Here is a 22,323-nt window from a genome sequence, read left to right as displayed (position 1 = left end):
AGTTATAGACCATGCCCATGACATTTTGGATTGTCAGCTTCAGTCATCGTTCGTTGTTTGTTTCTAGTTGAACTCCTCACTATCCACCTGTACGAAGACTGTCTATAAATAATTCAGTAAGCCAGACAAGCAAGTGATTAATATCATGAGGAACATTTATTGACTCACTTCCTGACCACATATGGTCAGCTTATATGACAAGCTTTGGTTGCCATGGTTATATCTACATTGGAATCCTGCTGGTGTGTGATTGACTCATGATATCGATAATCAAATGTCATGACTGATTCTCTCTTGCTGAAAATATTTTATTTAAGGCAAAAGTTTCATATATACCATTGAAAAATTGAGTTTACAAGATTGATCAAATGCAAATGACGACACAAAGGAGGAAACAGATGATGAAGAGAAATTAAGGGACAATGTGACAATTTATTCCATTCCTTTGGAAATGTTTCATCTGTATGGATATATATATTACTTTTTCTCATATGCATTGGCTTTTGCTAGCCCCTAGTGAAACATGGAATATCCCCTCCTTTATTAAATGATATAGATGTTGTTTATTTGAAGCTTGTTATTTTTGTTATGGATATTTCTTAAGGCATATTTCAGTAATATTTAAACTTTCTGTTAACATTCTTGCTGGAACGTGGCTGCTAATTGACCTCAAGATGGCTCTTCTTGTTGTATTGGCTCTTGAATCTTGACATTTTGGAGGCATGAAATTGATCTGGAATCAACCAGCCAGCTTGAAAGACAAAAATCTTGTGCTTTTGAGTGATACAAGTATGGATGATCGTCAGTAGTTCTGAAGCATGACAGAAACAAGACCGTTGGGGACTAGTTTTGTGCACGAGTTGTTATTGCTTCTGTGACAGTGACAGGACTGTTTACATAATCTAATGATGTTGCCAAGAAACCATGGGTAATGAAGTAGAGTTGTTTGTTTGTCGGTAGCACTCAGCAATATTGCAACTGTGTGATGGGATTTAGTAAATAATGGAGTCTGCACCAGTCGATCCAGTGATTGAGTTCTTGTGTTTCTCTACTTAAACCTGTTTTTGTGCTGGTGATAATAAGACTAGACTATTGTGGGACATGTTTGTGTTTGGTTGTTGGTTACTTCTGACAGAATGATGAAAGTGTTTACAGTTCATGAATGTGTACATGATAGTTGTGGGATGGCGGATGTTTTGTTGCTTTAGGTATTATGTTGTTTTGAAGACAGTTTTAGATTATCAACAAAGGAGACATGTTTTCCACAGGAAGTGTCACTGACAGGGCAGTTTGGAGAAAGAATGATCACAACACAGCCTGTGGATAGGATTCATTTGAGAAACACCTGTGCCACAGATTCACCTGTGACACAGTATATTGGTGTGGCCTTGTACTACAGTCATCCCTCACCAAAACGCGGGCCTTGGGGTCCACGGATGACCATCTGCGTTATTAGACATCCGCGTTATAGTACCTATTACATAATGTGGAACAAAGGCCAAGTGGAATCATATTTTCCAAGGACATAACAACACTGCTTTTTCGTGTATTGTGCCCAGTCAAAACTATATCATGTCATTGAAGGTGGAAATAAACAAACTTCGAAAATGAAAACATATATGTACGGGAAACTTGCAATCAAAAATCACTAGACATGATAATTTAATTGTTGTTCCTGTTATGCTACCTGTTATTCAGCTAAGCCGGAAATAGCGATCAGCTGTGTACAGATGTTTTGGTCCAATGTACCAGTGATTCAGGTACAGGTGATCCGATAATATTGCATCAAAGAACTTCTATTCCATTGTCAGAATATTTTACATGTTAAGCAGTTATTGTAATAGATATTATACATTGCTATCGGGTTAGTATATAATGCATGTTTTCTGCAAACAAATTTAGCATAACAATGAACATGGGCCGTTACCTGTCGGGATACATTTTACGGAGGAGACAGTTTGACAAGTCACTGCTGACTTCCTGCGATAATTGCAACTTTGATTGCAAAAAAAACAAATGTTGGCCATATAATTGTTAAAAATGACTGCAATGAGTCAATAATGTGGGTCGCGGGGTCGATGGATTTGGGGTGCTATCTCGTTTGGCGCGAAAAACGGACCTTCATGAATGTGGTAAGCGGAAGTTGTATACGTATGAGGTAATGCCATTCACTTATGGTGTCTCTGTTGTTTCTGTCAACAGTTTTTATGAATAAAATTGGGATTGAATTTAATCCAATAAAATGTGGTTTATGACACCTTAAGGGGTGTGATCACAGTTCAACTTTTTTTTATGGGTGCCACAGATTACCCCATGGTTTAATCAAATCTGTGGTATTGGAAAGCCGTTATTGCGAGGGATGGCTGTATTTGTATCCATAATTTGGGTGGATTATGGTTCCTTTTGTGGGGTGAATCATTGCTCCCAATATTGACAATGATTGAGGTGTGGCTCCTTTGATGGGATGGAGCATTGCCGTTTTGTTTGGGTGAATCATTGCTCCCAATATTGAGGTGTGGCTCCTTTGATAGGATGGAGCATTGCTGTTTTGTTTGGGTGAATCATTGCTCCCTATATTGAGTGGTTACTCCTTTGATGGGATGGAGCATTGCCGTTTTGTTTGGATGAATCATTGCTCCTTATCCTGAGGTGGACCTATTCCCCTGTTAGTGTGGAGTATTGGAGTATTGCTTATTTGATGTCGTGGATCCTTGCCCCTTTGATGATGTGAGTCTTGCAAAATGTAGCATTACACTTTCTTTGTAAAGTACAGATTAGGGTACTTTTGCATGGTAGAATCCATACTTTCAGTAAGAAAGTTAAATCCCAAATATAACATATAAGGAACATTTGACCAGTTTCTAAATGGCACTGTGTAAAAGATTAATCTGAAGTGTTTAAAAATGAACTATTTTGTGCAGTAATTTGATCTGAAACTGCTTACCATTACCTTAATGGTTATCTTTAGAAAAAGATGTAGGTGTGTTAGCATTACAATATTTATACAAACCAAAATTCATGCAGATTAACAAACTGCTTGGCGACCTTTTTATTATAACCAGTAATTCCTAGTTGTAGAGAATCTGGCAAGGGCAATTACAGACATACTGTAATAAGACACTTTACACAGTAAAGGATGATAACAGATTTACATACTATGTAAGTCAATGTATTTATATTATGTAAGTCAATGTATTTCTTGATCATGTATGCTTGTCTTTTTAAATATCAAGAAATGGAGCAAACTGACACTTACTATGTGCATTTTTTTCACAATATGTATTAACACATTGGCATATCTTGCCGCCCCAATATATTGTAATATCATGACATGTAATTTATCCAGTGCAAATGACCCGATAGTTGAATCATATTTGTCTGCAGGAATTTTACAAAGCATACCATTCATCATTTATTTTATACTGTTTTGTTCTGTTTCCAGATTATATGGATGGTGCGGATTGTGGGGACCGGAAGCATTTAGGCGGTGCTACTGTATATTCACACACAATAGTAGGGGACAAAAATAGTTACGGCATTAATCTGGAGTGCCGTATGACTTTTATAGCTGAAAATGATGACTGGAAGTTAATGCTCCGGATCATTGAATTGGATATACCAGACAGGACGGAGAATGGGATTTGCAATGATGCTCTGTATATATACGATGATAGTGACATCTACACAAGGGCAATGGTGAGTATGACTTGCATCTGTGTGCTTACTTAGTCTGTTGGTCTTCAGTTGGTCATTTAAAGTCACACACTGTTCAAGTTATACACAGGTGTTTGCAGTCATGTATAGTAATACAGTCATATTCATATAGCTGTATCCGGTACATAGCTGTATCATTTTATACTGTAGTATAGTTCTACCCAGCTGTATGAACCACAGTTGTATGCATTCATATGATATTGCAGAGTTATATGCAGTTGTGTATTCATGTTGTATAAAGTGTGTACAGTTGTATTCATTCCTGCACAGTTGTATCATCATACACAGTTGTAACCTGTGAAGATATCGGTTAGAACGGGTCTTTAGCAAACTTGCTTGTCATAAGAGGTGATTAACGATCAGGTGGTCAGGTTTGATGACTTGGTTGCCACATCGTATCCCAGTTGCGTAGATTTATTCTCACGCTGTTGACCACTGGATTGACTGTTTCAGACTCAAATGTGTACAGACTACTGCAATATAGCTGGAATATTGCTGACTGCGGCATTAAATACAAACTAACCGACCAATCATACACATTTGTATATTCATATACAGTTGCACACAGTTACGCCTCCTGATGAGTGTATGCACTTCTTTATTTGATGGTATAACTGCACATTGCCTGACTGAGTGGTTGAGGACAGCATGCACCAGCATGTAGATGTTAGTACATCAGTGTATGGCTGACACACTTCATCATAATCAGTGGCTGCTGGGATAATATACTGGGGTACAATTTGTGTGCATGCCACTCTTTGTTTTTCCATAACTTTACTGCATATGCCATGAATCTTACATGTTTCCAGCCACGGATGGTGCTAAATTATCTCTCCTCAGAGATTTGCAAAACCAGCTTACGTTATTCAACCAGAAAAATGATTACGTTTTATGAGAGAAGCATTAACTTGTAGATAGTAAGTTGGACACTTCAATGTTTAGAGGGTGATCTATTAGCCTGGGCGAGCTCACGCAACTAATTTAACTCAATCGCGAATCCTTTGTGTGTGTTCAGTTGGAGCACTCAATCTCAGATCCCTTGCAGTGGGGATGACACTTATCAGGAAAAGATCTTAACCTATCAGCTCTAGTGCATACGGTTGGTCACACTTTTCCATTATTCTCCAACTCCCTTGCCCTTGCCTCATTAGTAGAACATTAGTTGGACTGTAATAAAAATGATCGATTTCGTGGAGTCTGGATCACAGTTGTACACTGCAGAAAGAGAATCTCATCCAACCAGTTTATTTTGGCTACTTAGCAACACTGAAAGAGAAGGTTGTATAACTCACTTTTATTTTGCCATAAAATCTTCCGAGTATGAGTGGGATTGTTGTTGGCGTGTTTACTCATACAACAGTGCGTGTACAACAGGACGGGAATGTTTGTAAATGCTTCGCTAATGTTTTCACGAGAATCGGACCCTTTCGGAACACCCCCTCGACCAGGACAATATCCTCGGCAATTATAAACTAAGAGGAAGGGCTGCGTAAAGATTTAATGTTGTCAAAGTGAGCCTTGCATTTTCTTTTTGTCAACGAGGTATTGAGCTACAGAGAGCCTAGGAGGGGTAACAAGCATGTACGGCATGGTGCACTGTATTGTGTAGAGAGGCCTTGTGGAGGGTACATCGTAGACAGCATGTAACTACACTCGTTCAGGCCACCTGCCCCTTTGTCAGGCATATAGAATGCAGGCTTTATGTCATGGCTGAAGTCCCAGTCAAGCTGTAGTCGTCTTACACCTGTAATCATGATAATGACCCGAGGTTGGGGAAGATTTGTTGGTTTTGCATGCAATATGGTGATTATCGTCGTGTGAAGTTTAACAAACTGGATTTAAAAAACTTGCAATAAACATTAAAATCGAAAGGCCTGGAACTTGATTGTTATCCAACCTTTTTAGGAAGCATACAGATTGAAATTAGCTTCAGTGTATGCATCGGGTAATAGCTTTTTCAAAGATTTTGCAGAGGACCCTTAACCAAGCCATTTCTTTCTATTGGATGGCCAGTATGGTTAAATGGCTAATTATTTAGTTGGTAAATGATTAAATGTTCTCACAGGTTATTAAACACAGTTGTCTCCTTTGGCAATCTGTGAGTGTTGATAGCAATGATTGTTCAGTAATTGTTTGATGATTCTTCAATGTTGTCTCAGCTGTTAGATGATGGTGTTGCATTGAAGGAGGTATAAATAAGGGAGCACCTGGTCACATGACAAGAACATTTTTGGTCCCTGGATTTTATTCACTTTGTGAGAAATGGCAGTTGGCTTGTCACATGATTATTTAGCACTTATAGGTACCTCTGTGTCACAAGATGATAGTATATGATGGATTATTACATGACCTGGATTTCACCTGTCACATGAATGAAAAGTGATTTGTCACAAAACAAGATCACAACCTTTAGGAAACCACTTGTCACATGATCAGAAAGTGGTATGTCACATGATTAGAATACAACTCTTGGGAAACCGATGAGGATATCACTTGTCACATGAACAGAACACAGCTATCAGGAACCATTTGTCACATGACTTGGCAGTGATGTCTTTCAAGATTAGAGTATAATATTGTGAGAAACCATTCATTACATGGTTTGGATACCATATTCACATGGCCATTATATCATTGTCACAAGATTGGGTAGTGGATGTCCCATGATTACAATACCAACTGTGACTTGATTAGGATATTAACTGTCACTTAATTAGGACACCAACTGTCACTTGATTAGGACACCAACTGTCACCTGTCACATGATTAGGATACCAACTGTCAGCTGTCACATGATTAGGATACCAACTGTCACTTGATTAGGATACCAACTGTCACATAATTAGGCAACTGTCACCTGTCACATGATTAGGATATCAACTGTCCGTTCATTAGCAGACCAACTGTCACCAGCTGTCACTTGATTAGGATACCAGCTGTCAGTTGATTAGCATACCAACGGTCACACAATTAACACACAAATTGTCACATGCTGAGGATACAGCATGTTACTTCATCAGGATGACACTTTGCAACATAATCCCACTACCTAATGTGACCCAGATTTACACTGTTGTATTGTGCTCTACTTTTGATAAGGATACTTATATATTTTATTCATATACATAAATTATTCTCATGATATGCCACGTGTCTATTTAAGTAGAATGACATAAGTAATTATCCTAATCAAAAGTTGTATATCACTTAAGTCTTGCTAATTGTGGCATAAAATAGCATACACTTACTCCTAGTTTCTGCTGCTAACATTTATTGGTTTGAACATTGTGTTTGTTACAGGAGGAGGCAGGAGGCAATGCTGGGTTGTGTGGGAATATTCTACCTCGAACAATATACTCATCAGGCCAGTTTTTAACCGTCCATTTCAGGTAGGTACAGAGCCTTGTCTTTCTTTCAGATTTACAACAAGAATGTTTAAAGGACTACCTAAAGGCAAAAAGTTCTAAAGACATGCCTTTGATGTCAGATTGCAAGATCTTCTTGAATTGATTTGTTGATTGGTTTACAACCATTAGGATTATTGGCCTTCCTGGATTCTTCCCTGCTTCTTCATATTGGTGTCACTGCATGCTCAATCTGCAGTCATTTGAAATACATATAAGACCTTTCATATCTTTGTGGTGCAGTGGATTATAGTGTCTGGCCTTTAGAGGAGTTCAGTGGTTTGATCCCCTGGATGCATCACACAAAAAGACATTAAGAGAAGGTACTTGTTGTTCCCCTGCCTGGTGCTTGGCATAAAAGTATTTATATCTGGCTCAGGATGTGAGTCTAGTGTATATGAGCTGGGTGTCGAACTTAAACTTGAGCATAGTATTTCAGTTTAACTTGAGATGTGAGTCAAGTAAACATCTCTGTCTCAGTAAGTGCTGGGTAGCCAAGAAAAATTTGGGCATGGTATTGCAGTTTAACTCAGGATGCGAGTCAAGTAAATAAGAGCAAGATATCCAAGTTAAACATGGGCATGATGATGTGGTGACCTTGCAGTAACTCCAACATCATAAGGCTAGACTGTACTAAAAGACCATGCATACATGCTTGTTGCTATGAAAGTACAATAGCTTTGAATCGACATTGAGCCCTTATGGACTTCCCTGCAATGTTTGGAATTCATCACAGTAGTTTGCTGCTTTTCAAAAAAGAAGACATTGTACAAATTATACATTATGTCCAACTTCCAATGTCTTTAATGATACCACAGTTCAAATTGAGTTTGAATCTCCATTTAAATATATTTTTTCATGTGATGTGACTGGGTGATGTTGTTGACATATTGTTCAATGCGGCTTTAAACAAAACTGTCTCACTCAATCTGGGGTCTGTGTCAGTTTATATTTTTGTGAAAGCAAGAATTAACAAAATCCAGGGCTTTTACCTGTTCTGCAACTTCTGAGTACAAGACAGACAAAATGTCATAATGTTGATATGAGTCATTCTACACTCGTTGTGTACCGATTTCACTGTTGCCACTGTCAAGGTCATTATCCACTGTAGCAAATGCTCCAGTACTACTCTTATAGTTTTGAATATTGAAACTGACATTTTGGCCCAATTCAGTCCAATACACCTTTCATTTGTATAGATCGCCCTTACAAATCTATAAGGTGCACAAGGGTATTATTTTCATGCCATTTTCAATCGGTTCCTTTCCATAAAAGATTCTTCCTCACTTGCGAAGAGTCCATCTTGTGTTAAGGGAGGTAATTGTAGTTAAATCAATCAACAAGTGATGATTTTCTCCCACATTTGTCTGCACAGTTGTCGTAATGAGGGTAGTTTGCTTTCTGGCTCACTGCGGGTTGCTTGCTAAATGTCTAGGTGAAGCTGATATTTGCCGCATGACAGGATTAATTGGTGGTTGAGGGATGTACACTAAGGATGAACATAATTGCGTTGGAGATTGAAAAAAAGTATCGGATTATATTGCTAGCCATCCATAGAACTGTGTGGGGCAAAAAATTCCATGGAAGTATTTTTCTCATAAAATGGTCATTTAAGACCTGAGAGAGCATGAGGTTCTTTAAGGGGAGAATGTTAATTTCTTATGTTATTAGATTTGCATTAAGTCTGAAAGGTTAGAAGATCTATTTCGTCCTTGAGAATAAGCTGCAGTTGAGTGACCTTATGGAGACACTGTAGGAGGTCACTGCTACATAATGCATTGAATAATACTCAGGATGTCTCCCCATTAGTCTCGTGGGATGTCATCATACCCTTGTGGCTTAGATTGGTGCTCATATCATCAGTCACTGAATTTTATGGTCTAGAGTGAGAACATATTGTCAACAACAACAACAACAACAAAAGATGTCCCTCTAAACATGGTGTTCCATGCTCACAGTAAAGATTGTGTGTTGAGATGAAAACATCAAAAATTAATCTGGTGTATATAATGTACTCCCCCCTTTCCTCATGAATCTCTTTTTTTGTGTTGTTAAATAGTACGCACTATAATATTAGGAAAAATGCAGTAGATAAGTATTTATCACCACCTTCCCACCCCCTTAAATATTTGACATGGGAATTAACTTGTAAAATGTTAGATATCATGTCATGTTAGTCCCTCCTAATCTCATCATCCACACCACGCAGCAGAACAGTATAACAGTGACCTCTCCTTATTTCCACAGGAAGACATTTGTCTAATAGTGTGTTCCAGGGCTTAACTGTGCAGGCATATGGCAATCATGAAACATTTATCACTTCAATCTGCAGTTTTTTTCACAGCAAGGTTCATGAATCGATTATGAGGCAAAGGCCACTTATGGGAACAATTTACAAACCACTAATGATGAAGGCAACATTTGTATCTCCTAGTAATCTAACTATGTAATTGGTGTAAGCTTAACACACAATTACAGGATTTTTAAGGGTCTGTCTGTATTCAAACACAAGGGACTCTACAGTGCATTTTAAAGGCCCAGTACATGTGTTAGGCAGTTTTGCTCATGAATATATTAATCATGAATATGGGGTCCTGATTGTGAATATGAGGGGCTAACAGGGTCCTATGTGAATATGAGGGGCTAACAGGGTCCTATATGAATATTAGGGGCTAATGGGGTCCTAGGCAAGACAGAGAATCTAATGGGATCCAGTACACGAACATGGGAGGTCCAAAGTTTAAATGTTGTAGCACCTTTGGGGTGAACCTTTGAAGACAAATACTACAAGGAAATGATGATGTATGGAAAGCAAAGCTAATCATGGTGTATTCAAATTATATGTTTATTTTTGTTTTTAATGGCAACTGGGAAGGTGCAACTTCTTATTAATGCAAGAAGGTAAATGATGCCAATAAAAATCCCAGTACTGATCAAACAAAATTTGGCCTATACATTTGTAGATTCATTTATGAGTCTCCACTGAAACATTTGTTATCTAGTTTTTTCAAATTGATTCTCCTCAGAAAATTATTACCCAGTAAAACGTATCATAAACTGATTCCAGTTTAACTTAGAAATATACCTTTTAACAAAAGTAGGGGATATTCCACTTTGTGAGCATACCACTAGCCAATGCCAATGCATATGAGGACAAACTAATATGTAATCTTACAGATGAAACATTTCCAGAGGAAAGCAATAAATTGTAATATTTCTTTCCCCTTAATTTATCTTCATCATCTTTTTCCTCCTTGGCCTCATCATTGTCATTTTATCAGTCTTGCTAAACCAATATCCCCTACTGTTTTTGAATGGTATATATGTACCTTGTGGCAGTTATGTTGATAAAGGGTATAGGCGGTAGAGGTGCCATGTATGGGAAGAGCAGAGTCTTTGAGTGAGATTACTGACCTAATGTCCTAGACTGTGACCAGTCTTCATATTTACAGGCATATGAACACTGATACAGCACCTTTTTCAGCCAATCAGAACACAGGTTTTATGTATTTCCTACCAGAAACACTGCATGGGTGGTGTCATTTCTGACACAAGTTAGTGATTGTTAGTCCACAAGTTAGTCCTGTTTCTCCATATACAATTAGGACACAGTAGGAATAATCAAGATGTTGTGACAATTTGTTATAATTTAGTAGGTAGTTTCTTTCCGTCAAGGTAGCATCAGCTATATGACAAGTGAAATTTACTAAAGAATTGGTTTCTTTTATCAGTTGGTTTTGTTCTTATGGACAAATGAAATTTGTTCTAACATCTGATATAAGGATAATAAGGATAACCAAATATTCAGATATATATATTGTCTTCTATAACCCAAAACAATGCATTTCTATCATTGAAGACAGGAAGATAACATGTGACTTTGAACTGAGAACAGATATCCAGTTTATAGTCACTATCCTTAAAAGTCACATGCAGCTGAAAAATCAAACATAGTTAAAACACAGTTACCACTTATTGATGAAATTTAAAATGCATATCTGATTAAGAAAAAAACAAATAAACAAAATTATGAGAGTATAATGCAAATCAAAAGTGCAATATTTTGTACTTGGGTTGACCTCATTCGAAACGAAGCAGCTGCAATACTGAACCCAGTCAGAGCCGGTGGGTGTGCACTCAAGTGTAACAAAGCTTTTTCATTGACCACTGGTTCATTTGCTGATGCTCTTAGCCGGCTCTTTGTGTATGGCTTATAAGCCTGTTCTTTGCATATGGTCAGTGATTGAAGTTGTGCATTGCATATTATCATTAGCAGACAGACAGGCAGACATATAAGTGTCAATAAATCGTACATTGAGTTTTCCCTGTGGCAGTCTGTTTATCACAGTCAACATGGTTTTCTTATGTAATGAGTAGATTATTTACTTCTTTGTGTACACAACCAAGATTAGACTACTCCCCACGACCTCATGCTCCGAACTGTTTCAAACTCCACAGACCCATTCACTGCGCATGTCTTATGAGCGCAGCGCAGCGTAGCTATTGACACCATTTTTCCTCCGAGTACTGGGGGAAAATTGGTCAATCGTTTGAACTCCGACTGGCATTTTTTTTTTCTCACACTTTTTTTTTTTGTCAGCTTTCTAGGTTGAATTTTTTTCATCAAGTTATTTTTTTCAACTTCATAGATTGAATTGGCATTTTTGATTTTGATGATTTGTCTCATTACTGCATACTGAAGAGTATCAGAATCTGCAAATTTGTGTTTTATGTTGCATGTGACCTTTAATGTAAATGTTGTCGACAAGTCTCTCAACAGTTACCTTAGAAATGGCAAACAGATCAAATCAGATATTCAATGCAAACAAGTTTAATTTTCATTTGTATCCAAAATGTAAGATACTTTGAAACACTTCTAGACAAGAAATTTATCAGAAAATTGTCTGTAGTAGAAGGACATTGTTTATCTCAGTCAAAAGTCATACTTACCTTCTATAAATAGCCACAGTATTGAAGTGTACACAAGAAATAGTCCCTGACAAACATCATTGTTATGACTCAAAATACTTAATGATTCCAGACAGTGAATAAATATTTCATTTGGAGACATGAAATACATAAGCCTGTACAATAATATTACAGAATGACATCAGTAGTAAAATCCTTCATGGATGTAAAAAGCGTAGTAATACACAGTGGTGATTTGGTCATGTCTGAGAAGTGCTGCTTGCAAGAACATTCAGAAATTGATAAACATAGCTATCAACAGTGTATATGCCCCCTTTTAGATGATTCAAATAAGTGAACTTCAGAACCTGTCTATGATGTAACCTTTATCGTTGATAGTTGTAGACAGTGCCTAGTCTGTCTGGCTGTTTTTGTCTTGCACATTTGCAATCATTTTGTTTATGGAACATAACTCAAGAGATGCCAACCTCTACAATGAGTTTAAATTCAAACTACGCCAATATGATTCCACTAGAAATCCTACGAAATATGAATAAAATGCATTAAAATTCGGATATATAGACACAAATATATATTTTCTATGATGAAATACATTTTCGGACTTCAAGTTACCTTCCATTCATCATATTTAATGACATATTTGAACTGGAATGATTGAAAGTAACAAACGTAATTTTAGTGAAGCTGATTTCAATACCTTTGCGATTTGACACATTTAGTTCCTGCGGAACTAGTTTAACCATGTGACCGTAATATCATTCATTTTTTTCTCAGAATCCATCATGATTTTGTTTATTTAGTTGACTACTAATTTTATGGTCAAACTACTAATTTTTAACTACAATTTGCAACAGTTTGGGGTTGGCATCTCTGAAAACCATTCAATATTATTCAGCAAAATTTGGTCTTTATATCAAACAGTTCCTGAAGTGGTGCCTTCTGCTTCTTAAAGATTTGGGGCATATATATTGTTGTTGATTTCCACAAACAATATGGAGTGAGGTATTTTCAGTTTCTGTTCTGAAGCAAAACCATGAAAGAATTTTCAACCAAGCCAGGCACCTGTATTAACCAAGTGCCAAAGTGGTGCCTTTGCTATTTAGGAATTGTTCCAAATTTTATTTTTCCCTTTTGCCATAGAAACAATTTACTCTTTGATGAAATGGAGGCAGTTGGGGTTTTTTGTGTCTGCAAAACACTTTTCATTAAAACCATGTACTTGTATTCACGAAGGGCCAAAGTGATGACTTTTGCTATTCAGAAGTTTTAAGAAAATGAATTTGTTTCTTGTTTTCATGGCACCAAGTTTGACTCACTGTGTGTTTGGGCTCTAAAGCTAATTGTAATTCTTCTATGAATCTGCGCATTTAAAGACCAGGATGTCAACTGCTGCCTTTACTACCAGGGATTTTTTAGATTTGTAATTTTGTCCTTTGACTTTGATATTGGTGTACCTGACATAGAGGCACAATATTACAGATCCCACTTCCATGTTAGTGTTTTTGTATCCCAATAACTAGTCTTGTATAGGAATGCCCAGATCAGACAAATTCACAAATTCTCTCATCACGTTGGACTTAACATTATGTTTTGAATACTTCTAACACGTTATTGAGATTCTATGACAATATCAAGGCCCTCTGCATGAATATGGGGATCCAAGAGTTAAATATGGATGTGTGACAAAGGCAAGAATGCATACCTGCTAAGTAAATTTAACTTGTGTATGATGACTGATATTTTTACAACATTATTTAATTTTTCATTAGTTTATCATTCCTCTTCCCTTGGCGAAAGAGTTAACTTACTACAAAGATCTATATTTCACTTTGCCGAAATTATGCAGTATACTTGGCTGTACTACTTATTTAAATCCATTCCAAATCATGTACAAGAATTGATAATTTGCAGGATTTGCAGAATTTGTATACAGTCAACAGGATGGTAATATATGTTTTCCGAATGTTTTCATGATTATAATCAAGGTGCTCAGGTGATTTGACTATCTGCTTTGAAGCGAGTGCAAGATTTATGTGAGGCGAAATGTGAATGACACTTTGGAAAGCCATGTAAAGGCAGACCAAATTTATTTCTTGTTACACATATTTTGTGTCCTCAGAAAACCCAAAGGCAGAAGGGAAAAATATAAAAATATAATCACCAATCAAAATAATATTCCATCTAAGTACTCAAAGTATTTTCTTTTCATAATTCAGGAATTGTTTATGGGGCAAAAAACAATCTGAAAAGAGATTGTCTTGTTATTTACATTTTTGGTGAATGAGAACATTAGGATTTTATTTTTTGTGGGGGGAAATTCACTTTTTTTCTAATGCTTGAAAAAATACAGCAGCCGGATCTGTAAAACAAGAAATAAGATTGGTCTGGCCTAATGAGGATAAAACTCACATAGCCACTGCTGGCCTTACAGCTGAGCCTCAGAATTCCAGCCCAGCTTGTCAAGGGTGGAATCTGGGTTTCATATTCAGTCAGTGCCCTTACCTCAGGAAGATGGAAATCATCTAGCCCAATCCATGCTTTTAAAAGTGTTTAATTAAGTCATAAAACTTTCACAATCTTATCAGGTATTTCTGTAGGTGGGCCAATTACTGCCATGGAGGTTGTGGCAAGTGCTTGCTCAGACCTTTGCTACATACACTGAGATACAGGATACTACAGGAAGTACACTGAGGTTGACACTCTGATTAAGATAAGGATGAAACTTTCATTGAATATTTTTTCACTTAACATCTTTGCTGTCAAGCCAATTTCAGTTAATCGTTTCTGCTTAATGTGTTAGATAATATCTGGAGAGGATGAAGGCCTTAATGAATATTTTTTCTCAGCAAATTATTAGGTGAAAAATGAAACAAAATTGTGAATTATTAATAAAAATGATGTATAGAATAGAAACGTTTGTGAAGATAATTTTCAGGTTATAGCTGTCACAACTTGATAATGCAGAAAATTAATACTGACTAATGTTATTTTATTTTTTGAGTGTGATGTTTTGATATAGATTCTTGTTGTCCATACAAGAATCTGTTCTTTGATAATTCCACCCAATTTATTTTATATCACACTTATTGTTGGATGGTACTAAGGAATGTGTTTAAGATCTATTCCAGTGTATTTCTGGAAGTTCCATGTTTCCTCAAATATGAGTGAAGACTCAGATTTCAGTTTGTTTTGCAAAATCAGGGCCTGATGTTGTGACATGATAGCCAGTTAATTTTAGAAATCCTGAATGATTGTGAGTGAGTTACATCTAAAACAAAATTGTGACTTTCTCAGATATATTGAATTTGAAAGCTTGCAAGGAAGGATCAACTTGTTTGAACAGAAAACCTGTGGAATGTGTCCAGCAACAGGCTTTCATCTTTCTCCTTCTTTAGACTTACATGAAAAGTTCAAACAAGGAGAAAGTTGTTGACTTTTTCTCCTTTCTGTTACATGGTAATTGTGTGGAAAATGTTCCAAACAAGTGCAATAACCATAGCAGCTTGTCACAGATCTCGAAGCTTCCTTTCAATAATGACCAGTGAGATTGATAGAGAAGGCTAGACTGCTTATTGAATTCTTTATTTGGAACCGATTGACAGACAGTAAAGAAAGTTTAATATGGAGTAAGGATATTGTGAGAGAGTCCGAGAGTGCAATCTGTCCCAAGCCCTTTGGTAAGAACCATGAGATGAACCAATAGAGCTAGTACCACTCTGGATCTTGTAGGAGATTGTGGATTCATGATAGCTTTGAACTAGCCATTAATGAAGAGAAAGATGTGTTGTGCTGTGTGGCTACATCTGAAGACTGGTTCATCCTCCTTCCCCTACACCCCTGCCTGCATGACATGGCAGCCAATGATTTGTGAGCGCCCCTGAGACATGACATGTCTCACTTGGAGTATACAAGCAGGCTTATCTGCTAAACATGCCACCTTTGACAGACGGACTGGCGGCCATTTTGAATCATCTCCACTCAGAAGTGTCCAGACATCTCTCATTGGTGCTTCTGTTTCTACGAAAAAAGGAAAAATGTTGACAATATTAACATTATGCAATGTTTGGCTTTTTATGAGAAAGTAATTCAATAACACCATTTAATGGCATGCCAAGTAAGATTACATATAACAAGAGATAAGGTGTGATTGAGACGAGGGGTGCAGACATGGTCGATATGAGTGCTATCAGCCCTTATGACCCTCATTGTGGTGTAAACTGTAGTTGACAGATGTTATGAAGTGATGATGTATGTTTGATTGGAGAGGAGGCCACTGTTTGAAGATGTCATCCAAACATCAATGGTTATCTGAAGTCTGTCAGTATGATATATGGGATATATGATTAATGCACCACCAGTATATCACTGATAGGTGTTATGATGAGTGAGAGGGGATGGTTCTTCCTTATCTTTAACACTATTCACAGAGGTTTTACTCACTTCTTAATGAGTGTGCCTTCTGTTGGAACATTGTTTTACCCTTTCTCTTGGTTTTGTAAGGACTTTGGAACTGTTTATGACTGCATGATTTTCAGTTTGGTTGAAATAGGTGGCCATCTGGTTGAAGTGCTTAACAGTAAAAACTGGTTTGATTTCCAAAACGGGTGATGATATTATGTGCCCCATGCCTTCAAGAGATAAGATCTTACTTATTGCAGTCAACATTCCATTCCACGAATGCAATATTTAAATGGTAAAACATTTTGATGTTTACATATCTGTAGAAACAAAGCGTCAGGAAAGAAAATAGGAAAATTACAATTCTGGTAAATATATTTAATATGTTAGCTAATTTTTCCACTGACCTGATTGGTCTAGAGGCGGTCATGTGACCATCGACAAAAAAAGTGTAGTGACTCTAACCCGGGTCCAACGAAAAGTTATTGACTTGAGCTACTAAAAATAAGTTATGACATCAAGTTATGATGTCATTCTATTGTTTACATATCATAGTATAGTTGATATAACATAATGAGCTTGTAGTGAAAATAAAATAACTTTTCTAGACTAAATATAATAGACACATGTTGTTTTTTAATATTTTATTTTTATTTTTTATTATTTTTTTGTAATTACATAATAAAACAATTTTTGACCTTGGTCAATATTGCATTTCACGGGTCTATAAAAACAGGTATTGAGCTCATTACCAGTCTATAATTGTATGATATGAAGTGTCATAGGTTAAAATTATAAATATGAAAACTTGTTGATCATGTCATTTCAGGGGATGCGATGAAACACTATGTTTGAAGTATTATGTTTTAATGTTACTGCAATTTGTGTAAAATATCCTTTCCTCATTATTGTTAATACTTTATGTTGTATTGTTTCATTGCATGAAGATGTTTTTCATTATGAATATTATATTGTCAAGCGGTTTTACAGGTTCTCTCTCCTTCAACATATCATAAAATTATGACAGCTCAACAAATGATTCTTTGCCCTCAGTGCCAGTAATACAGGGGTAGATTTGTTAATGTGTGAAGATAAAAATTAATCTTATGTGTCAACCACAAATATCACAAAGTCAAGCAGGTGACTAGAGCATTCTTCCATGAGAAATTTCAAAACTGTTATTATCTTCAACTGTCAATGTGTCTCCTCTACCTGTTTTGGAAGATTCAGCCAATGAACCAGCGCCTCAACTGTGGGTTTGAGGTCCCCCTGCTGTGATCTCCACCGTGTTGCAGTGTGGAGGCGGTGCCACCCACTAGGCATGAGTTATGATGTTGATATCATGCCAGGACAGCCTGTCATCATATCACTCAACAAGGCGATATCTCTCCTTCAGTCGCCAGCTCCAGGGAGATGGTCAGATAACACAGGACCTGAGCTGTATATACATATGCGTGATATGCTTTGTATCATATACCATGCAATACATACTGGCCAAAACCTTTTGAAACAAATTCATTTTGGTTTGCTCGAGTTTGAGATACTGTTTGATATGCCAAGTGCATGAGACATGGGAACTGATTATGACATAATCAGGATGCAAACTCAGGGATAGGAAAACCATTTCTTGTTATTAATGTATGATTTAGTTTGTGCAACTTGGTTCAGGGGATGGAAAGTAGCCTGGGTTATATTAGAAACTGTCAACTCCAGGTTTTCAGTCTGCTTCATTTTTTTCCACTGATGCCTAAGCAGTGTTTTTTAAAAGATAATTCTATCATTTAGAATTTTATTTGATATTTAAAGATGTTTACTGGGATTCATCTAGACCTGCTCATATTTGGCCTGCAGTAAATGTCATCAAAAATTCCCAGATTTTCCCTGTTTATGATAATCATGTCTATAATAAAAGCTAATATTATCACTTTGTAGAAGTTATGTGTGTTGCACTGATAAGAAGAACAGCAAAAGAGAAGGGTTGTATTGGATTGAATGTCGTATTTCCTCTGAATGTAAGAAAATGTGTTCTTTACAAAATGCTGTAGCTTGGACGAAAATTTTATTTTTTTAATCATATATGAGATAAGGTTTATATTGCATAGCATTCCATGAAGGAACAGTGGCAATATTCTGTAAACAATTCATACAAACATAGTTGGTATGAAGATACAGAAATACATATTTACTTATTAGGGAAACATAGTTTGGAAACTTTAGTATTTGTGTGGTATACAAAGTATCAGTCACTAGATTGGTACAGACTTGAATATTTACATTGCTGATTAAAGCATTACAAAGGAAAATGCTTTACTGATTGCGTATCATCGATCACAGGTTAATCAGAATCAGACCTGAACCGTGTTTTTAGCTGGACTATTGTTGACTGCTGTATTATTTCAATGTTAGTATTTTGCACAAGTCTGTTGGCCGTCCCCCAAACCCCCATGTGATGGATTATCTTGCATGAAACAAGGAGTCAGTATGACAGTGATCTGCAGAGAAACTACAAACAGTTGTAACTAGGCCAGCCTCTAAAAGTCCCATCAGATAAGAGGCTGCAATACATCACTGCCTCCAAATGTCCCTGTTGTTCGAATTGCTTGTAGATTAATCAGCATCCACAATTTGAAGGTGATCACCAGTGTCAGCATCAAAAGCTTTGGGATGCGGAATATCCCACTCCATGAAGGAATCCTGGCTAATTGTCACACAATCTACTGCTAACTCCTTGATAGAGGTGACAGAAAGCAGGTATACAAACACCACTGGTGTTGGTGACTGTCGCCATGTGTACTTCCAACATCCTGTCGCAATCTCAAGTGGCATGCCAGTGTTGTCCAGAGCAATTCTGTCTTGGACAAGCTGGATTTCAGTCTCGCTGCTTGTCAAGTTACTGGCCAGTCCAGTTTCTGTCAGATCTCTCACCCAGTCTCTGTCATTTCCTCCACTGAGATTAACTTGACATTGAGGATGGGTGCTCATATGCGCCACCCTATCCTTCGTTCACAAAGCCATTGACCCTTGTGTGACCCATCCATCCCTATCCATCCATACTTCTCCGAGCCCAGTGCACACATCCTGCCCCATTCTCTGATACCCAATTCTATTTACCCATTACCAAGTCAGCTGGCCCACCCATACTTCTCTAGACTAACAGCTAGCCTCTGAAATGAACATATTTAACATAAAAGTAAAAAGTTCATGATTAAAAAATATATGTATATAATATATAATGCACATGCTTTTCATACCCCACACATACCTGCACCTGATAGCCCTGCCCTGCCCTGCCCTGCCCTGCCCTGCCCTGCCCTGCCCTGCCCTGCCCTGCCCTGCAACTCTTCTTCTCTTCCACCCTCCAGCCTTATGTATGCACCCACCCTTACAAGTTACATCACTACTTCTTGTACCTTGATACCTTAGTCCACTGATTCATCCCCAGTCTGTCATACAGACCCTGAAATACATACATCAAGGACAGCCCATGTAAGTCTAGAATATTGGTATGTTTCAAGTGTAGATTTCCACAATTTCATAATATTCTATGATTTTTCAGAAACATTTTTTTCTGTAAAAAATGTTTATTACAGAGACTAAAGTTTAGTCCAGCCAAGCCAAGTCTGCTCACCAAAAGCAGCCCTGGTTTGCGTCCACTAATCCCCTCCTGGAATTATCCAGCTGACCCATTGTAATCTGTCGCAGAAAAGTGGGGACACCAGCCGCTTCAACATATAAATTTGAGATTATTTTGAAGATGAAAAGTGCCACAGTTAATCTGTTTCCCAGACATTAGAAAAAGGAGCTTCTTAAGAGTAGGAATTGTTTTGGGTTCATTCTAGGTGATGTTTTTATTTGTAAGCATATATATTTTTGAAGGCTATAGCTTTGTTTCCTAATGTCAGTCTAGGGCCACACTCTGAGCAATCATGTAACATTTATAACCTGATACACATGTCATTAATGCAGAATCACAGACCACAAATAATGTTAGCGATCTAAAGCATGTTTTATGGGTTCATGCTCAGATGTAATGTTATTAATTTTAGTAGCAAAATCCAATTTCATTTATTCAGTTTTTAGCGGATTGTTACTGCTGTTGGCTTGTCTGTCCTGCATGCCCATTTTGAGATTAAAATTCTGCTATGTCACTGATTAACATTTCAAATGAGTTTTAAAAAATGGACATGTCAGAGTATTTGTGTTCAAATATTTCTGCACACATGTTGCCATGAAGCCTGGTTTCATTCAATATTTTTACATTTCTAAATGTTAGTCTCAGGTTAGAAATATTGCATGTTTTACCTGTGTCAGGTGCCTGCAATTCACCAGAACATAATAATAATAATAATAATCTAGGGCCATTCATTTGCATTATCAGAAGACAATTTAGGCTGTCATGACGAAATGAAACCAAAACATTAATCTAGTTCTCAACCCTTTCCATTTCACTAGATGTGCTCTCCGATTTTCCAATTTGAATGTGTTTTTTTTTCAAGTATATTACAAAGAAAATCATCCATATGACTATTTGAAAATTTTTTCAAGCTTGGTTCTGATTGGTCATTTTTGGTAAACGGAATGTACAGATGTGAATGTTATAAGTCAGTAAATACAAAGGAATATACATGGTAGAATTCACCCACCTACCTATCCCTACATCTCATAACACTGTCTACCCACCCACAACTTCATATCACCCTCTTCATTCACCCTGGGGTCCATCAATCTTAGTGTCTCACTGCCTCTCCATACTTCTCCCGAGTCCATGAATCCCAGATCTCCATTCCTCTTTCCCTTACTGACTATAGATAGCTGCAAATGTCACATCAGGTTATTCCACAGGAATGTTTGAAGTCTGCAGAATGTCAGTTTTTCTTCATCATTGCTACAGAATTGACACCCAGACTCTGGTCTTGTCCAATTAGAAAAATTAAGCCTTCTCTTGTTGGTTGCCATTTTTTGGTGCCTCGGCTGCATGGCAGTTGGCAGCATCAGTTCAAGATAAATGCAGTAATTCCAAGCCCTTGGCCTCGATGAGCTTGCTGCTATTAAGATGTTTTCTGGGGCAACCACCTCCTAATTTTATTTAATTTTCTTCCCAAGCCTTAAAAAAAGAGTAATTAGCTCTGAGTGACTGTACTAAACCACTGAAGGTAGATAAATGTGAGGCAGATGAACATAATGAATCTTTGGCTGGTCTTGCTGGGGTAGGTGTTTCGAACGGTAGCAATCACCGATTGACTCTCTTTGTTCTCTGTGCGTAATGTGCCCTCAGGCAACTAGTTGTCTAAGCCAGACCAGTTGCTGGGCTATACTGAACATCATCAAACATGGATATTCTGCTTATCTAAACTGCATGGATATCCAATAAACCTTCACATGTGAGGATATATACAACAAATTGTCCAAAAGGCAGTAAGATCTTCCCATTGGGAATGTTATAATCTATGGAACGTGAACTCAAGTCAGCTGTTTGTTCTGAGACAGGAAATCAGGAATTTATTTGCAGAACATAATGTTGGAGCATAGTGTTAATAATGTGGAGACTGCAGGATGATACACCTTTTCTGTATTAAGTTTTAGGTTGCCTGCTTCAGCAGGGAAGTTCAATGTGCTTGATTAAATAGATAAGGTGATTTTACTAATCATATACTTGCTTGTACATCCAAGGTTCCAAGTGTTGATTCAAACATCGAAAGTGACCAACCATGGGGATTGAGGAATTCTCACTCCTTGAAATGGTAAATCTACTTAAGATGTATTGTCAGTGGTTGTGTTTGGTGCCAAATACGAGAAAAATGAAATTTATGTTTTGAAGCAACAACAGAATAAGTATTCCAGCATGGACAAATATTCCCCCATCCTTCGACATTTTTAC

The 22,323-nt window shown here is 37.2% G+C and overlaps 1 protein-coding gene across 2 annotated transcripts in view; it reads left to right on the top strand.

Moving 5' to 3' along the window:
• The window catches only part of LOC137258333 (uncharacterized), a 167,449-nt gene that overhangs the window by 43,482 nt on the left and 101,644 nt on the right, over nt 1-22,323 (top strand). For both annotated transcript variants that reach the window (XM_067795972.1, XM_067795973.1), the window contains exons 2-3: nt 3,443-3,696; nt 7,015-7,103. In XM_067795972.1, coding sequence (XP_067652073.1) covers nt 3,443-3,696; nt 7,015-7,103 — 343 coding nt within the window. The remainder of the gene's footprint in view (nt 1-3,442; nt 3,697-7,014; nt 7,104-22,323) is intronic.

Source organism: Haliotis asinina, chromosome 12, assembly GCF_037392515.1.
Source record: "Haliotis asinina isolate JCU_RB_2024 chromosome 12, JCU_Hal_asi_v2, whole genome shotgun sequence".
Taxonomy (NCBI): Eukaryota; Metazoa; Mollusca; class Gastropoda; order Lepetellida; family Haliotidae; genus Haliotis; species Haliotis asinina.
Note: the sequence above shows the minus strand (reverse complement) of the source record. Positions and strands in the feature narration are given on the sequence as shown.